Below are 18,681 nucleotides of genomic sequence, written 5' to 3'. Positions count from 1 at the left end.
TACATCCTGTCGTCATATCCGAAGCAAAGAGAACGCTTAGAGCAATTTTGATACCATTGTGATCGGGCCTTTGAATAGCGCCGATATCTAATATTTTTTTTTTCTTTTTTTTTTAACAAAAGAATTTTGGCACTGGAAGATGGGAGGACTTTCGTCCGAATCGCCGGGGGTTCATCCCTTGCTTATGGCCCAGAATGTGGAATCCCAGATTCACTTGATTATCGGCTCAAATTCATTGTCTGTGGCACGATGCAGCAAATGCATTGATGCGGGAGCTATTCCAGTCATAATAGCGCCTCCTAATGGGGAGATGGCCGCTTCCCTCTCTCAAAAGATCCAAGATGGTAGCGTTCGGTGGATACAGCGAGAATTTGAAGATAACGATCTGTCAACGTTGGGAAGAGCGGAGGTGGATGGTTACGTGGACGCGGTGTTTATTACGGCTGGCGCTAACAATCACTTGAGTACGTCTTTTGGCTCGTATGGTCGAAATGTAAGCAAAAACTGATATTTTCCTAGATTCACATATCTCCAAACTTTGCAGAGGTCTACGGATTCCAGTGAATGTTGTAGATGCGTCAGAACTTTGTTCTTTCAGCCTGCTCTCCACCTATTCCGATGGCCCCCTTCAAATCGGTGTCACGACATCCGGAAGGGGCTGCAAACTTGCATCTCGCTTGCGACGGGAAATTGCTTCTTATTTACCGCCAGGGCTTGGCACAGCTATTGAAATACTAGGAAGCGTTAGGAAACGAATCTGGGAGGAAGATGTTTCCGCAGCACCTAGCACAAGTTTTCATTTCGAGGTCGGCGACGACGATTCGGAAGCCCAAAAGCATACCTTCAATTCGTTAATTCTGCCTGAACATCCTGATGTTGCAAAGACGAGAAGAATGCGCTGGCTTTCTCAAATATGCGAGTACTGGCCGCTTCGTAGGCTGGCAAGCATTACAGACGCGGATATGGAGAAGATCCTCGCCGCCTATAAAGAAGCGAAAACCGCTGATATTAGTGATGCACATGGTGCACACGAAGAGAAAAGGGGGCAAATAATCTTAGCTGGTTCGGGACCAGGGCATCCAGATCTCGTCACCCGTGCGACATACCACGCCATCAAAACTGCAGACTTAATATTATCCGATAAACTCGTCCCGGCTCCGGTATTAGATCTTGTTCCTCGAAGGACGGAGGTTCATATCGCACGCAAATTCCCCGGAAATGCCGATAAAGCGCAGGATGAGTTGCTTGACATGGCTTTGGCAGGCTTGCGCGCTGGAAAGAGAGTTTTACGGCTTAAGCAAGGCGATCCGTATTTGTATGGCCGTGGTGCAGAGGAATATGAATTCTTCAGAGCGAAGGGCTATTCACCCGTTGTTCTTCCAGGAATAACCAGTGCTTTGAGTGCGCCGCTGTTTGCAGATATACCTGCAACTCATCGCGGCGTAGCCGATCAGGTTCTGATATGTACTGGAACAGGGCGGCATGGCGCCGCGCCGGAACCGCCCAGCTATATTCCCACGCAAACAGCGGTGTTCCTTATGGCACTTCACCGGCTTCCATCGCTGGTGGAGTCATTAACTACCGCTGTCCCGGACGAGGCACTTTCGTCGAGACGTCCTTGGCCACGAGATACTCCTTGCGCAGTCGTTGAAAGGGCTTCGTGTGCGGACCAGAGAGTCATAAGGTCGACACTTGAGCATGTCTGCGCAGCTGTCGAAGCGGAAGGCTCAAGGCCCCCTGGTCTCCTTATTGTCGGAAGGAGCTGTGAAGTCCTGCATCGCACTGATCAAAAGTGGGTGGTAGAAGAAGGATTTAAGGGGTTGGACGACATTCGACATGGTGAGCACCTGCATGTGATTGATAAACTAGGTTAGGAGACATGATAGCTTTGGGTCTTAAGCGTCCCTACTTAATTTTCATATAACTACTCCGTACCTTGAGAGCTTATAAATGCCCGCTGAATTATCATTTCACCTCGTCGGCGATGACCCTCGAAATATGTACCATAGTCTGTTAAATTACTGTATCGTTTAATTACCGCTAACTAAACCTTAACTGCCCAAAAGCATTATCTCCTTATCTTTTTAGCCACCACCTCTTCTCATTGTCCGCATCTGAGGATCATCATCCCTACGTAATAGTACCGAGCGCGTTACCACCCATCATGGCTGGCCCTTCCGCACCCAGCAGGCCGTATGTGTCGAGGGGGCAAGTTCTTCAGAGGTATCTCTACGTTGCTCCAATGTCCGCTGTCGGAGCTAACTTCAGCAGCCCGCCTTTGACCGTGAGGATCCAAAACTTCATTCACTCAATATACATGTTCCTAGGCCTCTACCTTGTCAGTTTATTCTCGGTGCGTACTAATTCTCTCATCATAGTTCGTCGTTGCTCTTACTTATTTTTCGCCTAGATGGATCCCTATACGTCCGCCCAAAACTCTAGATTCAACGCTGTAAGCCCACCAAAGCGAAGCCCACGACCCATTCCTCAAGGACGGTACGGTGGTAGTGGAGGAGGAGGTGGTGGAGGAGGTGGCGGGCCTGGCGGGCCTGGGGGGCCGTCAAAGCGAATTGGCAGAGTCGACGACGTTCGAGGTCCCGAGTGTAGGAGTTGCGGGTGATGAGAATAAAACTGCTGGTGGTAATATGTGGCTGCTTGTCAATATGATAGGCCGAAAAATCGATTTTGCCCTTCCCGGAACCATGAGGGGTGCCTTAATCTCATTTGAATCATAGGTGATGGGTTTCCAAAGCCGAGTCTAATAAATTACAGATGAACTGGCTTTAACCTATTGCGAATATTCCCCCTTGTGCTAGCGGCCCCGTATTGGCGAAGAATATTCCAGAGATTTGGCAGTGTTATACTTATGCGAAGTTTTGAGGAAAGGGCTTGAGGGTTGTCCTCCGCATAGTTTGACCGCGATGACGTCTAAAGGTCGATCAGGCCTAACATAATGTCATATATGACAGGCTCCATAGGTTACAGAGTACTGCGAAAGGAATTGTTTTATTACGGATTGAGTCGCATCCCGACTCCTTGCCTTCATGATAAACCCTAATTAGCTGTGGACGGCAACAGTCCGTTCTAAACTAAATGTACTTGTGAGCCTTGAGAGAAGTTCGATTCGCGATTCATCTTTTGAGCCCAAGTGCATCATCCTTCATTATTATTTCTCCAGCGACCTGGCAGCATGGTTGCATACAGATTGATCATTTCAGGTGGCCATGTATAGTTGCCATAGGAGCATTGATACATAACAAATCCCCAACAAACATCATCTTCCCTAGAGGTTTTATCCTTGGGTTTGCCTGTTGGGAACTCCAAGCAGTATCATCGCCCTTCCTGATGTTTCACAGGCTCACGTACATTGCCAACTACACATGAGCAGATCCGATCAAAGGAAGTGGAGAACAGGGGTTTTCGTCCACCCAGTTGTATTTAGGCCAGGGGAACAATCGAAGCCAATTCCTCTAGCAGCCTTTGGAGGTGCCGCCTTTTAGGGGCAACAAGTGCATCAGCACTGGATGGTGAGATGAGTTTGATAGCGAGCAACTGAATTAGTAGGTGAATAGGATGCAGATACCAAGGAGATTAAGTAAATCATTATAGACACGTTATAAAGCATGGGCTTCTTGCGTAACTTAACACCAGGACAACAACAGGGCGAAGAGAGCCCATATAAGGAGCTTCGTCAGCTGATTCACAACATCCAATCTGTTTGGTGACCAAGGGGAAGAAAGCTCATTATCCAAACTCCTGTTGCTGCCATACTCTGTACAGGTTATCGTTTTCTTTCCTGCTGCTGAAATCCTTCTCTATTCATTACCCTACTGCAACCTACAGAGTACTAGTACAGTAGATCCCCGTTATAGCGATTTAAATTTGGAAGCTTGTTCGATTCGTTATATAGGGGAATTCGTTGTATGGGGGTTCGCTATAGCGGGGATCTACTGTAGCGCCAAGTTTATTTAGTGTTTTTGAGATGCTTTTTCGCCAAAGCTTGATGTCCCTCAATAATGATTGGCCAATTTGGGTAGTGAGTTAACAAAGTTACATATTGGCTCGTTGGAATCTTGTAGCCCAACATACAGTTAACTAGCCCCCTCAGAAATTCAAGGAAAAAACCCACACCAAGAGTTCGATACGCTAATCTGGGCGAAACTCACGACCTACGTGAATTCAGCCTCGGAAACTCGATCGTACCGAGTATCTCCCCCTGGTCAACAGGCGCCGCCCGTATATTCTGGACTTGGACAAAATGAGACTGAGACAGTTTTACGGCCAGAGAACAAACATGGGCTTGAAATCAGAAATATTGCACCATCGACGCTCCAACTATGATTCCTATAAATTTATCGTACCCCTAGCTTAATCATCGTTCAGGGGCAATGCCACAGTCCGGATATTTAACTCGAATTCCCGTGTTGATGACGTCGAACTCAATGTGTTTACCTCTTGACAACAGCATCTCTGCGCAATGTTCGGTATGTTCGTACGGTGCAATATACCAATCGATAGTTTCAAGGCCGTTTTCTTTCAATATTGCCCTATGCATCTTCTTCCACATATATGTGCAGTGCCGGACGTGATATTCCCAGTTCACATAGAGGACAGGATAGTTTCCTGATAGTGCCTCAGACGCGAGGACCGGTTGTTCCCGATTCGGCTGGAGGAACCATTCCCATTCGTGGATCGAGGAGAACGATTTGGATAGTTCGGCATCATAGCACTTATGGTGGAGCCATGCGAAAGAAATAATGTCGAAATGACAGCCTGCTGCCCGCGCAGAAGTGGCATTGGTGCCGCATGGTGATTTTAGAATTGATCGCATCCCTTTGGCTGCTGGAGGATGAAGGTGGCCGTCATATATCGCATGCCCATAAGAGCTGGTCGGGTGCATGGTCTGAGGCGAAGGGGAGGCTGTGTTCATTTTGGACTTCTGAACATTATTTTGCGCCGGTTGGTTCGAAGCAAATACCAGTTGAGAGATGAACATAACCACGAACGCCAGTACCAAGAGCATAACAAAGGAAAAGAAGATGAATTTTATCATCCTCGTTGATTTGTCAATATGCCCTAAAGCAACTCGTCGGAGCATGTTGGGGTGGTAAACAGGTTCCGCCGTATCCATGGTTTCTTCATCCTCGCTTGTTTTCACGGCGGCATAATCCTGTTGCTTTTTCCACCACGGGGCTCGGAGTGTGAAACGGCTTAAATGCCCGAACGAGATTATTGCTCTTGCCATTGAGATTTCGAAGTAAACGATGTGAAAAGTGCCTTTTCGAGCGGAATTTGCTTTAACAAACAACCAACTTTCACGCCGGGTAAGTAAATGCCTCTGATCTCGGTGGTCCCTTTTCCTGCCCACACCCTAAGACAATATATTGTCACTGAACGTGACGTGCAGGCACCCGCTTTTAATTCCTTGTCAGAGAAACGAGAGGATTACCCCGGTTCGAACCAGTCCGCCCAGTAAGTCTGTCATGCATTACTCCTTTCCGCCTTTCCCATGCACCACCCCTAGCCCCTCTTTGACGTCTTTCCTCGCCGGCTGATGCAGGCCTGACATTGCATAGCAAGATATCCGTCGCTGGACATATGTTTCGACGTTGCATCGCAGAATTCCCCACTCCGATGCATTGTATTTAAGTCATCTTCTAGGTAGTCCGGTGCTCCTATGCATATTAACTGGAATATATCTTGCCGGCTTCTGGAACGCTATCCGATGAATCATATCCCTTTAAGCCGGCAGCGCCAAGGATACACAATTACAGAGCTAAACGCTACCTACTTTCAACTGGATCTCTATTTGAACTGGCATGTGGCCCACCATTTTGATAATTTACCAGAACCCTTGCTATACCTTTAAAAGCTGACAATGTTCAAGACTTTCCTGAGTCTCATACATGAATTACCAACTGTCAGCTGGGCTATGCGTGTTCCTCGGCATATCTCCACATAGCATCCCAGTTTCGACACTTATGAGGACTATTCCAGCCAACCACTATAGGCGTCCCGTTAAAATATGTTGGAATCTCTAATGACATGTCGCCTGCGCATTGAAGCCCTTGTCTCACATAGTTGAAACAGTGCTGGGCATGCCAGAGACCGTGACCGTTGGGCACGAAATCCGGGGAACCCACATTCACGTCGGCGGCTAGAAACTTCTCCTTGTCAAAGGTACCCTGCAGCATGTCATAAAAGACTTTTCGGATAGCGGCCTAAAGCCTGCTTGTTAACTGATTTACTTTCGGCTGCAAAAGAGGAGAAGAGTCTTACCAGACAGTGAAGCTGGTGGAACATACTAATCCCATACTTCATTTGGCCATTCGCAGGCCAACCAGCAGCAATATCATACTTCTCCCAATCTTTCACCAAAATGAAGCCCTGCTGTGACCATGAGTTACGAGATGATGTAGCTATGATGTGTTAGTTGGAAAACCTTGGTAATCAAGGATGAAAGTGAAGCCAACATACGGCCAGCCAACGCTTCCCAGGCCGCATCGCTTTTTTCCGATCGAGGACCAGTGTATAAATCGTCTAGTCCGAACATTACTGTCTCTATTGGAACTAAAAGACGGCACCTATTAGCATCACGACCTCTCCACGCAGAGTCTTGAAGCGCTTACACTCAGGAATTGGGGTCATAGGTACCCCCGGCTTATTGTCATGAACGCGCCTAAGGCCAAAATAATGAGCAACAACCCCATGAAGACCGAAAGGACAATTCTCGTCTTCAAGTATCGTGAAGCAACTCTTTTCGGAGCTTTTCCATTCGACAGCAATGAGGTGTTTACCTCATCTTCACAGGAAGAATCGGTCAACTTTTCGGGCGAGTACATTGTCGCGGCGGGCGATTGGGATAATGATTGAAAAAGTGTTGAAGTCAGAAACATTTCTGAGAAACACGGGTTTCTTAAAGGGAAGTCGACTGGTGCAAATGGCGGATTCAACTTGAGAGATAAGTGAACCGAACTGATTGCCACTGTTGATAGTTAACTGTTGGCAATCCTCCTTTTCCCGGTGAGTAGCCTTGTGCTTTTTTCTGCCCAGGCTGCTATCATGCATTTCCAATAGAGACGATCCCAGTCCCTGTTTCCCTGCCGTCGATGCATATCCACTGACAAACTCCATGTATCTCTTAGGTTTCTTCCGTGCTCCTCAGTATGGCTCGATACATAAGCATGAATACTAAATCCCCGTTGTGCATGGACCTACTGGAATTTCACACCTCAGCCGCTTTCATTTTTTCGATTTATTCCTGATTGTCTATACCTTGCTCATATTATCCAGGACTGTGAACCTTTATTCAGGCTGTCGAACAAATCAGAGGCATTCTCAATAGTAACCATGCAATCCCCAAAAGCATGACAAACGACTAGGCTTTATGGTGGCAAGTTATATAGACTTGCAGAAAACATGATCCATTTGAATCGAAGTCCGGCTTGTTTCACTGAACTCCACATCTTGCTCGCCCAGGATCATTCAAGGTATCTGCGGCTGCGCGATCAATGCACACAACCTTTGCAATGGAGATTCGGTTATTTGCATCGACAGGGTCACAGAAGCCCCCCGCGTCTCTTGGTCTATGCAGAGGTTCCTAGGGGAATACATAGAATCCTATATACATGTTTATGCATTATAAAACCCAGAGTTTCCAGCCCTTTGTCTTTCAAATCTTTCCCAATCAACCCAATTTCTACAGCTTACAGCCCCAAAAAGTTACAATTAAAATTTAATTTTGAAGTGCTCACTTGCAGTCATGTTGTTTTCGCAAGCATTCGTTGCCTTGTTCCTCGCTTCGACGGTGTTTACCGCTCCTCTTACCATTCCAGGCCAAGAGACTGATGGTCTCAACTGGATCAAGCGCGAAGACCAAGAGAATGATGATGCCCATCCCTTGAACTGGATCAAGCGCGAAGACCGAGAGGATGACGATGCGCATCCCCTGAACTGGATCAAGCGCGAAGACCGAGAGGATGACGATGCGCATCCCCTGAACTGGATCAAGCGCGAAGACCGAGAGGATGACGATGCGCATCCTTTGAACTGGATTTAAGGCATGTCCTAACTCTGTCCTCCTGGTATTTAAACTATTGCTGATATGAATGAAATTGAAAATCTAAGCGTATCCTTTGCTTGACACCTGGGCATTCTGCACTTTGAGGGAGGAATATAGACTTAGTCGTTTTCTGGCACGATTTTCTTGGGTTCAGTTGATTTGACAACAAAAATGCTCCTGTTTAGCCTCACAGGGTTTGTGGTTCATCCGTATGGGTTGTTTCGGCTGTATCTTTCGCTCTAATTCCAGTCAATCAGTTGCAGAGTAGTTATGAATTTTAGATGCTGGAACTTTCATGGCGCGCCCTTACAACTATGCCTTGCCTTCGGGATAGGATGCAAGGAAGGCTTATGGCACCCCACACAGCGCAGTGCTTTTCAAATCGTAAACATTCAATCAGTGAATCTCCTTGCTGATTTATTCTGTTGGTTCCCGCCATCGAGTACGTCGTAACAACTTTAATAGCACAACGGACCCGATCACAATGAAAAATGCAACGAGCCACACAGACCTCGAATTGGGAAAGGTATGTACAGTACATACACACGGAGTTACGGAGTACATAATTGAGACACAGGGTACGGGATACCCCAGACAAGGTGTATGTAGGTGTAACTAATTCAGCGACGCGAAGGTTACCGCACTGATATGAGGTTTTCGGACAGGTATGGCTACGCCGTGACTTTACTAAGCGAGGCTCAAAGCACACAAGATTATTTCGTTGCTAATGAACGCAGTTGAACCAGCTGCCGGTACGTGGGGGTATAAATTTATGGAGCGGCTACAAATAATGACCAATGTTTATGGGCCGCTGCAGCTTCGGTAAACTATTTCGCCCGAGAACCATTCATGTTCATTAACTACATTAGGCTTACAGAGTAGTTAGCGAAGGGACCGGCCAGGCCTGTTCATATCTCAAAGCACTGCTCCGTAGAGACCTGCAAGGAATGCGCGGAAGCTCTAGGAACTACAGAACCACTAGGTTCGGGCGTTCTCTATGCTTGCTCCCTCCGCTCATCCCTGGATACAGGGATGGGATGAGAGAAAGCTCCAGATTGGATCAAGGAAGATACTGCCCACCTAGGGTAGGGGCATTCATTGACTACATGGAGACTGGCGTCAACAACATCTGGAACACATTTGAACCCCAAGCCAATGCCCATACACGAATGTTGGATGTTGATTGCTACCTCTATTTTTTCAGTACTTTCTATTATAATCTTCAATTTACAGAGTAGGCCTCAACCCAAAATTATAAGAAGCTTATCGTAGACACCTTCAATTCTTCAGCCATCTTGACATTATGCCAAGAGCTAAGGTTGCATGGCCTCGAATATCAAACTGGGCTGTCGGCCTAGCGTGGTGCGGAGGAAATCGAAGTGGCAAACGGTGTGTTATGTAAGTAACTAACTCGGAGGTGGCCTAGGGAGTACTGAGTGATACCAAACTCGAAAGCATGCCCCTGGCCTCAGCCGTGCTGTAGACGCTTCACGTTCTGGACAATCAGTTGCAATAATGCACGGGCCAAATTTGAGACCTGGACACGTGAATTATGTTAGCCAAGCCGCGGATATTTTAATGCAGATCCGTCCATGGATGTACTGCGGTCTTACCTGCATGTTCGGCGCTGGTGACTTATCCCTACAACCTACAGGATGAGCAGGACGACGGTCTTCGTTAGTTTACTCAGAAGTTCAAGCGTAATTTGTACTCCGTACTCCGTACCTGTTTTGATATCTAAAATCTTCACCTTGCAGTTATCCAGCATCGGATTCCGAAGCTCTTGACTTGGATTCACTTTTTCTGGGAAGAGTGTTGGCCAATAGTGCCATAACTACACGACTGGCTGATTCCGGACGAGCATTTACCTCTATCCATACATAAATACGTAGTCGGATTCCGTGCTCAATCATAAAGAAAGTTTGTGCTCTCAGGTATTGGATGGAGGGGGGGTTTGTTCTGAGGAAACGCTCAGTGGGATTAAATGAACACCCAAAAGATCTGACTGACGTGTATGTACTTATACCCCACAATGTCAGTCATACCGGCTTAGCCGTTCACCGGGCTCTTGGCGAAGGCCAGTCAGGGTCAACTTTGGCCCTGGAGCACGGAGTCCACATACATGGATAGCTCAACGAGCGTCGTGAGCGAAGAATTTGAGGCTAAAACTAAGTTAAGTTGCGGCCCGAAAGCTGCAAGGGCCACATACTCAGTACGGAATAGTGGAAAACTTAATCAGGCAGAAATCAGCGTCGTCACCGCGACATCATCGCATGAATGCGAGGCAGGAAGTTTTAAAATGGAGGGTAACTACTTCAACATTTCTTTTACATTCCATTTGGTTTGTGAAACTTCACCAGCCCATTCGCAGATATACCTTACAACTCGCTCGTAGGCGGCTATCAGTTTCCTCATGTTAAGCTGTTCGCTATGGGGATTCCTGTCAATGACTGTTCCGATCATGGATTCGGACCGGCGAGCTGCCGAAGGTTTGATTTTACTCTGGTATTTGAGCAAAGCATACTGTCGATCCTGCCATCGGCTGCCCTGATCATCCTGGCGTTTGTGCGCGTCTACTTCCTGTACGGATCGAGTGTCAAAGTTATGCCACACCCGGTATTCAAGGTTAAAGTGGTACGTACAGTAGAAATGATTGTTCTACATCAATGAACTTATGCCTTCGTTGCTATTGTCCTCAAACAGAGAAGAAAAATTTACCAAAAAGGAGCACTGCTTTCTAACCTATTTAGGTCATGGCCGTCGCATACATTGGTCTTCAATTAGCGCTGGTAGTACTCTGGAGCTCAGTCGCCTCAGTTCAAACCGGGGTGTCTATTGCATCTGCCGCTCTATCATTTATCGACTCGCTCGTTATTTTGCTCCTGTCCTTTGTAGAGCATTGGAGGTCATACAAACCTTCATCTTTACTTCTTACCTTTCTCTTGTTTTCTGGTCTTTTTGACGTTGTTTACATTCGAACTCTCTTTCTAATATCCGAATTTCCCATTTCTGTAACCAAGACAGTCGCATTGGTGGTGAAGATCGTGCTGTTTCTCCTTGAAACGCAATCCAAAATCGGTTATTTGAAGGAGCCTTACAAGAGTTACTCACCAGAATCAACTGGTGGCATTCTCAATTGGAGCTTTCTTTGGTGGCTTAATAACCTCTTCATCACCGGCTTCCGGAAGATTATGACTTATGGCGATTTATTCAACATCGATGAAAGAATCAACTCTCGGGTCCTGGACGAGAAAATGGGAGGCTCGTGGAAAGTATATAGTAAGTCTGCATTCGCGCCACACAAAGCTCAAGCTCACTAACTGCTTTTGAAGGACATTCGGAGAAGAGACATGCGCTAGCAATTGCAGCAGCATCTTGCTTGTTCTCAGAATGGCTCTTAACCCTACTTCCACGCCTTGCACTCGTTGGATTTAACTATGCACAACCTTTTCTGATCAGTCGCTCTATCAGTTTACTCAGTCAACCGGATTCACAGCGATCTACCAACTATGGATATGGCATAATTGGTGCGACGGTTCTAGTATATGTTGGAAAAGCTGTTGAGTCAAGCTAAGCCTAGCCCACCGAGTAGAAGCTAATACGAATATGCAGCTGGCCACAGTACATTATCGGCAACGTGTTTTTCGAATCATTACTATGTTCCGCGGATCAATGGTTACTCTCATCTATAACCACACTTTAGAGATCCAGGATGGTTTGCAATTTGAAGGTGCAGCTTTAACTCTGATGTCAACAGGTCAGAGAGGACATTTGATAATCGTGGGCTGTTCGCAACTGACTTCCGCAGACATAGAAAATATCGTGGAGTCGCTGGAGCCAATCAACGAGATTTGGGGAAGCACAATTGAAATGGCCATCGGTATATGGCTCTTGAAGAGGCAACTGGGAGCGAACTGTGTAGTTCCAATCATCATTACTTTAAGTAACTACCCGTTTCATCTATCTCTTCTGTCTCAGTTCTGATCAGCGGACTACTAGTTTGCACATTTGGTCAAGCATCTGTGGCGAAGCGTATTGGTCAAAAGCGACAAATGTGGACTCAAGCGATTCAGGAGCGTGTTTCTACGACAGCGTCTGCACTTAACTCTGTCAAAGCTATCAAACTGATGGGTCAGCTTGAATATGTGTTCCCCAGATGAGTTTCAGACACTGACATGCTATATATAACCAGGACTTGAGAGGATCTTGGAGGTTACATTGCAGAACTTGCGGATCCACGAACTATGCGTTTCAGGCGGATTTATGTGGCTCATTCTTTTTCTGAATTTACTTGGTGAGGAATATCCTAGAATGATGACTCTCGATTTTCCCCCCATATTTACGGTGCGGACAGCGACGGCCCCAGCTATCTGGTCACCAGCCATAGCCTTTATCGCGTTCACTATCCAGGCCAAAATTCAACACTCGACTCTTCTTTCGACGGAACAAGCTTTCACTTCATTAGCTGTCATTTCGCTCGTGACTATCCCAGCGGAAAGTTTTATGGTTGCGATCCCCCATACTGGTGCTTGCCTAGGTTGCTTCACGCGCATCCAGGACTACCTTCGCCTCCCCTGTCGGAACGATCATCGGAGTGGCCCTCTACATCTATCGGATACTGCCCCGTCCCCCTTTGATAGCTCTTCGAAACATGTCGAGCTAAAATGCCTAAATATAAATCCATCGGTTTCATCCATGGAAAATGCAATCTGTTTAAAGGACGTGACTGTTCGCCCTGCACTGGCGGCTTCACTTGCACTTGATAATATTTCTCTCTCCGTTCCACCCTCGTCGCTGGTCATGGTCGTAGGACCAGTTGGTTCTGGGAAAACGACTTTGATTAAAGCCATTCTAGGCGAACTCCCTTGTGAAAGTGGCTCAGTGTCCGTTGCATCGAAGCAAATGGCCTACTGCCATCAAAAGCCATGGCTGACCCACACGTCTATCCTTCAATCGATTTGTGGGCTATCCGAAAGTCAGGCGGTAGACGAAGCCTGGTATAAAACCGTGGTATATACTTGTTGCTTAGAAGCGGATATTAAAATGTGGCCAGAAGGTAGCCATACCATCATTGGGAATAATGGACTTATTTTGAGCGGAGGTCAAAGGCAGAGATTGGTACGTGCAATTGACTTCAAATTGTGTGACACGTACTGAGCTGAAGATAGGCGCTGGCTCGAGCTGTTTATGCCCGAAGAGGTATCATTTTACTTGATGACGTGTTCAGCGCCCTTGATGCGACAACAGAGGATATGGTTTTTTCTAGGCTGCTTGGAAACCAAGGCTTGCTGAGGAAACTGAATAGCACCGTAGTGCTTGTCACTCATTCTGGTATGTCAACAACATTTAAATGCTCCTTTTTTTTTCTCGTCCTAACCTCATTTTTTTCAAGTCAAACACCTCCCTTTCGCAGATGATGTAGTCATTCTTGATCAGGGTCGTATTGTCCAAGATGCGCGCGACGCCACAGTCTCCAAAATAGAGGTACTAAAAGATACTATGATGCAACCCTCGCAGCTGGTGGAGAAAGATATGCAATCAAGTCAAGACGCAAATGAATTACCAGGCTTATCAACCATTGAACAAGATCTGGTCCGGCGCACGGGCGATATCGAGGTTTACAAGTACTATGCTAAATCGATTGGATGGAAGTACACGTCTCTATTTGCGATCGCTAATATCGGATATGCTTTTGCAATTGCGTTTCCTCGTGAGTGTAATTCATCTATGATGCTTGAATGCCACTAACTATGGCTTCACAGGGGCTTGGTTAGTATTGTGGGTGAAAGCTGGTGGCGATCAGCTTCACATTTACATTCCTATATATGTGGTGTTGTGTATTCTGGCGGACATCTTTCTCGCTGGAAATTTGTGGTAGGTGCAAGTATCTCAATCCGCGAGGATAAGGACTAACTGAGTTAGGGTGACTTTCATCAAGATATTACAGAAATCGTCGGCTCGGCTCCATGAAAATTTACTTGAAGCAGTCATGAGGTAGGTCATCTTAAAACCCGCAATTTTTCAGGAAACTAATAGCACAGAGCTCCGCAATCATTCTTTGTGCAAACTGATACCGGGGTTACTCTGAATAGGTGCGTTCAAGAGTACCTGCAAGTTGTCTTAGTGGTTCTCACCCATTTTCTCTATAGATTTAGTCAAGACATGTCTCTAATCGACAACAACTTGCCTATTGCGCTCAACAAAACCGCAGCTGGTTCGTCCTCTCCAAGCAGTCTGACAAACCAGGATCACGGGCTAACCATGCATTGAGGAAGAATTTTGCAATTGTGTTGCCCAAGCTGTACTGGTATGCACAGGTTCCAGCTACATGGCTCTCACGGTTCCTTTTACTCTGCCAATCATTTATTTAATTCAGAATGTCTACCTGAGAACCTCTCGTCAACTTCGTCACATGGACCTAGAAGCCAAAAGTCCAATATATTCACACTTCTTGGAGACCTTAAATGGTCTCTCAACCATCCGAGCATTCGGTTGGCAGCAGTCATCAAAGAACATCAACATCTGCCACCTTGATGCTTCACAGAAGCCGTACTACCTTTTGTTTTCCATCCAGCGATGGTTGAACCTAGTTCTAGACCTCCTTGTGGCCGCATTAGCAGCCATTCTTGTTTCTCTTGCCTTTTCTCTGAGGCATAGCACTAGCCCCGGTCTTTTAGGCGCGGCGTTAAACACGATCCTCGTGCTGAACCAATCACTGCAAAAGTTAATTACATCTTGGACATCACTTGAGACATCTTTAGGAGCTATTGCCAGAGTCAGATCCCTTATTGCTTCGACATCAACAGAAAATCAACCCAGGGAGAACAGGGAGCCCCCTGCGGCATGGCCAGGCAAGGGTGGAATTCATTTTGATTCAGTGTCGGCTTCATATGATGGGGTAACCATGGCTTTGAGCAACATCACGATGCAGATAAAGCCTGGTGAGAAGATCGGCATCTGTGGGCGTACTGGCAGTGGCAAGAGTTCTCTGGTTCTTACTCTCCTCCGCCTCCTTGACATTTCAGCAGGCCGTATCATCATTGACGACGTGGATCTTTGCACAATTCCGCAGCACGAAGTTCGATCGCGGATTATCACCATTCCTCAAGATCAATTCACGCTAGACGGCTCTGTCCGCCTTAACGTCGATCCTTCCGGGTGTATTTCCGACAAGGATATTCGGGATGCACTTCAAAAAGTGCACCTTTGGCAGATTATCGAGGCTCGTGGCGGTCTCGATGGGAAAATGGATGCCGGCTCATTCTCCGCTGGAGAGCAGCAGCTCTTCCGACTTGTTCAAGCCATACTCCGGAAGGAGGGCCGCAAGATTCTTGTTCTTGACGAGGCAACTAGTAATGTTGACAGTGATACGGATCTTCTGATGCAGAAGCTTGTCAAGAAAGAGTTTAAGGACTTCACCGTATTGACAATTGCACATCGAGTGAGTTGCATGGATTTCTCCTAAGGCTTCCCTTTCTCACTCGAAATCATCTCTGGAGGCTCTATTCCTCGTATATTTTCTTTAATGTATCATATACATTCGCTCATGGATTAATTCTATAATAGGTCGACACAATACTCTGCTATGACAAAGTTGCTGTCTTTGATAAGGGAACATTAGTGGAACTTGATTGCCCCCAGAGGCTTTTAAAAGCAAATAATAGCGTCTTTGGGAGTTTATATAAGGCCAAAAAAGCAGAATAAGACCCAACCTTCTCGAACCCTCCGACGACTCTCAGATATACTATTGAGATCCCGCAGCGGAGGTTCGAGGCACAGGATGGAAAGGAAGTAGAGGATCCGCATTGCTAGCACAATTTGATGCGGATAAAAGTTGGCCCGTGTGTGTAGGCCAAAAAAAGGCTGATGTTTCAAGCTGGATTCCGCATCATTACGCGATTTCCGTCTTCTGCTTTTGGCTTTCATACCCGAGTCAGTTTTCTTGCTATATCAAACTTGATTTCGATCCATGACAATAGCGGATTTGCTGCCTGGCTCCTTGCAGGGTTCCGCTAGGGTTGAACATACAAGTTGGATTGCCTAAAGGGCTCATTGGATATGCTCTGTACCTTTCTATTGAGCTTGAATCAAGTTGCGCATCCTAGAAATTCGGAAGGGTTGTTGTTATACAAATCAACAATCTGTTGTGCAAAACGCGGAAATGTATTTGCCTTTCCGCCGGGTGCAACACGGCTGCCGGGCAATAATTCTATTACAATCCCAAAACTACGGCTGTCTGTTGGGTCTTTAATCAATAGGCGAACGTCCGCCTTTTTCTGGAGCACATTCAGGGGCATATTTGCGGACTGAGCGGAAGGGTGCAGGATTTGCCGCCTTGTTGACGATCAACCTCGACGCATTTCTTTTTCCATCAAGAGGTGGCTTGGCACATACGGTTGAAATTTCGTGAATCATCTGTTTCTCAGTGACTTGACGGAAAGAGCTCCTTGCATGACCTCTCTGGGCTGCTGCTGGACTTATCCTGCAGAGGTTCCAATAACAGGGTTTCAAGAGATGTTTCTGCACAGTGTATCCTGACTGTGTAACTGGCAAGACTCCTCTCCAACATGTCAATACAAGAGGGTTGATCGGAGGGCCACTTCAGGTAAAGGTGCCCGTCTTGCCCAAAGTCAGAATCACCGCTCGCGCCAGTTACTGACGTTATGTGCGTTTTTGTGTCCCAAGCTGAATTGAAGTTGCAGTTTGGTCAGGCAGTATTGCTATAGAGGCAGCATCTGGTTAATTTCGAGATGAATAGTTTGGTCCTAGTGAAGAAGAGGTTAAGCACAAGGTCACTTCACGGATCAGTCAGAATACTTACACATGGTGGTATCGTCAACTATTTTCAGGCGGCCGCATACGCCTCGACTACTGTGCACAATGTCTACGCAGCCGCCCAGCTCACTGCCAAGCCTTAAGGGGGCTCCCTCTTTTTATTTTTATTTTTATTTTTATTTTCTTTTTTATTGTTTTTTTTTTCCTCGTTGATTCTCATTCAAACTGGCGCGGATGTCAAATTCAACATTTTGACTGTCAGCATGTCGCCAGACCGGTAACTCTAGACATATTGATCTTGCCTCTTTAGCTCTGATCGCCGTTTCTGTACTACTGTGAGGCTTGGAACTAGTTTTCTTCTCAAGAGAAAAAGCAAATTATATGCTTTTGTTGGATTTTGCTTGGTTGAGTATTAAACAGGACCAACTTCAAGAAGTATCTCCTTTTTGACGCCACCGAGAACAATTGCATCTTCTCCAACCGACTTCGCGTTCACCGCGGGACATGTTTATATGCAGACTCCCGCCGGGGCAGCTCCTATATTCATTCCCATGCATACACGATCCAACAGCGGGTCGAATTTGGGTATCACAAAGACATATTCTTTGTTCATCCCAAACTACTCGAAAAGACGTGCAGTTCTGAACCTCCCGAGGGGACGCTAACGAAAGGTCAGCATTGAAACCTGCAAGCAGAATCCCGCGGTAATTTCAGCTACCCCATCCCGCGAGGCTATTGAGCCGATGGATCTTTTTCCGAACGTCCTGAGATTCAGCTGTTATCAAATCATTTGGCAACATGGTATATCGAGCACAAGCACAAGCGTCGTGGGAATACTGGGCCGGGTAATTTCCAACCCGTCGGGATATCGAGAGGAGTTGCTGCAGTTCGGAACGCCTCGCGGGTAGCTGACGAGGCTCCATCGACGCAGCAGCCGAAAAGGTGCATTTGATACTACCCGGTGAGTCCAACCGATGACCTTTCCTTCCGTTCACCGTCTGTTGTAAACTACGGGGTTTGACCTGTGGACCGCCCGAAGAATCCGGTGAAACCTTTTCGAACGTACTAAGTACACCAGCATAGGCTCAAAATTGACCGATATCTAGGAAAACCAACGAAGCCGGCAAGTCCCACAGCACGTCGGCAACTTCGCACCAGTCCAAATATGGTAATACGAGCATCGATATTGACGTCCGCATCAAGGTTACCGGCCACCGTGTCACTGCTACAAACCTCATTTGCGGGTTTACGTAGTTGGTGCTGTAACACTGCCGGTAGCTATGGCGGTTAAATTGAAAATTGTGCGGAATTGACGAGGAACAATTGATACGGATACGTTCTTGATTGGTTGCGAAGGAATGTTTTATCTGCCTCCTGAAATGGGAGCGTGTGGAGAACGTGATAGATACCAAGAAGCAGGGAGCCAAGAGGGCAATGCAAATCAGTCAGGTCCACTTTGATCATGATGTACTGACAGTGAGATATGTTGATGCTAGTATTCATGTAAGAGATGACAAGGATAACAGGGAATTTTTACCAAGCTAGTAACATGGGTCTGTAATCAATGGAGCTGAAGAAGCTAGATACTTGATCATTTTGAAGGCTGTGGCTCCGGATGCATATTCTCCGCTGGAATGTCCGATAGCCGCCTCCTTTTCAGCTGGGTGGATATTGATGCTCGAAGGAGCACAGAGATGCGTTCATATATAGTCATGTGGGAGAGAATATTTAAACGCCTCTCTTCCCCCCCGATGGACCTGTCTTTTCCCACCACCAACAGATCTCGATCACCACCACAGAGTCCGTTGTGCGCAGTCAAGAAATCAAATTTACAAGTGCTCTTT

At 46.6% G+C, this 18,681-nt stretch overlaps 7 protein-coding genes across 7 annotated transcripts; 5 read left to right on the top strand and 2 right to left on the bottom strand.

The window, feature by feature from the left end:
* Positions 1-184: 184 nt before the first annotated feature.
* On the top strand, positions 185-1,874 carry D8B26_005305 (uncharacterized protein; the record flags this gene model as incomplete). The annotated part of the gene is made up of 2 exons (XM_003066482.2): positions 185-464; positions 520-1,874. The coding sequence occupies 2 exons, from the start codon at positions 185-187 to the stop codon at positions 1,872-1,874; spliced, it is 1,635 nt and encodes a 544-aa protein (XP_003066528.2).
* A 213-nt stretch (positions 1,875-2,087) lies between these two features.
* D8B26_005304 (uncharacterized protein) lies at positions 2,088-2,998 on the top strand. Its single transcript, XM_066124781.1, has 2 exons — positions 2,088-2,353; positions 2,411-2,998. Exons 1-2 carry the CDS (start codon positions 2,165-2,167, stop codon positions 2,618-2,620), a joined length of 399 nt encoding a protein of 132 aa, XP_065980862.1. The 5' UTR covers positions 2,088-2,164; the 3' UTR covers positions 2,621-2,998.
* A 1,270-nt stretch (positions 2,999-4,268) lies between these two features.
* D8B26_005303 (uncharacterized protein) lies at positions 4,269-5,310 on the bottom strand. Its single transcript, XM_003066484.2, has one exon. The coding sequence runs from the start codon at positions 5,243-5,245 to the stop codon at positions 4,373-4,375; it is 873 nt and encodes a 290-aa protein (XP_003066530.2). The 5' UTR covers positions 5,246-5,310; the 3' UTR covers positions 4,269-4,372.
* Positions 5,311-5,930: 620 nt separating this feature from the next.
* On the bottom strand, positions 5,931-6,553 carry D8B26_005302 (uncharacterized protein; the record flags this gene model as incomplete). The annotated part of the gene is made up of 3 exons (XM_066124780.1): positions 5,931-6,221; positions 6,280-6,419; positions 6,478-6,553. The coding sequence occupies 3 exons, from the start codon at positions 6,551-6,553 to the stop codon at positions 5,931-5,933; spliced, it is 507 nt and encodes a 168-aa protein (XP_065980861.1).
* Positions 6,554-7,529: 976 nt separating this feature from the next.
* Positions 7,530-8,059, top strand: D8B26_005301 (uncharacterized protein; the record flags this gene model as incomplete). The annotated part of the gene is made up of 2 exons (XM_003066485.2): positions 7,530-7,584; positions 7,761-8,059. 2 exons carry the CDS (start codon positions 7,530-7,532, stop codon positions 8,057-8,059), a joined length of 354 nt encoding a protein of 117 aa, XP_003066531.2.
* A 2,433-nt stretch (positions 8,060-10,492) lies between these two features.
* Positions 10,493-11,636, top strand: D8B26_005300 (uncharacterized protein; the record flags this gene model as incomplete). Its single annotated transcript, XM_066124779.1, has 3 exons — positions 10,493-10,696; positions 10,813-11,341; positions 11,395-11,636. 3 exons carry the CDS (start codon positions 10,493-10,495, stop codon positions 11,634-11,636), a joined length of 975 nt encoding a protein of 324 aa, XP_065980860.1.
* Positions 11,637-12,373: 737 nt separating this feature from the next.
* On the top strand, positions 12,374-15,527 carry D8B26_005299 (uncharacterized protein; the record flags this gene model as incomplete). The annotated part of the gene is made up of 7 exons (XM_066124778.1): positions 12,374-13,180; positions 13,231-13,393; positions 13,455-13,772; positions 13,825-13,936; positions 13,985-14,056; positions 14,104-14,276; positions 14,338-15,527. 7 exons carry the CDS (start codon positions 12,374-12,376, stop codon positions 15,525-15,527), a joined length of 2,835 nt encoding a protein of 944 aa, XP_065980859.1.
* Positions 15,528-18,681: the final 3,154 nt, after the last annotated feature.

The sequence above is a fragment of the Coccidioides posadasii genome, chromosome 3 (genome assembly GCF_018416015.2).
Source record: "Coccidioides posadasii str. Silveira chromosome 3, complete sequence".
Taxonomy (NCBI): Eukaryota; Fungi; Ascomycota; class Eurotiomycetes; order Onygenales; family Onygenaceae; genus Coccidioides; species Coccidioides posadasii.
Note: the sequence above shows the minus strand (reverse complement) of the source record. Positions and strands in the feature narration are given on the sequence as shown.

Bases quoted from the DNA above. Each gene is read 5' to 3' on its own strand.
- D8B26_005304 (XM_066124781.1), top strand. From the start codon at position 2,165: ATGGCTGGCCCTTCCGCACCCAGCAGGCCGTATGTGTCGAGGGGGCAA. The intron at 2,354-2,410 runs GTGCGTACTAAT...TTTTTCGCCTAG, and splicing joins ACCTTGTCAGTTTATTCTCG to ATGGATCCCTATACGTCCGC.
- D8B26_005303 (XM_003066484.2), bottom strand. From the start codon at position 5,245: ATGGCAAGAGCAATAATCTCGTTCGGGCATTTAAGCCGTTTCACACTC.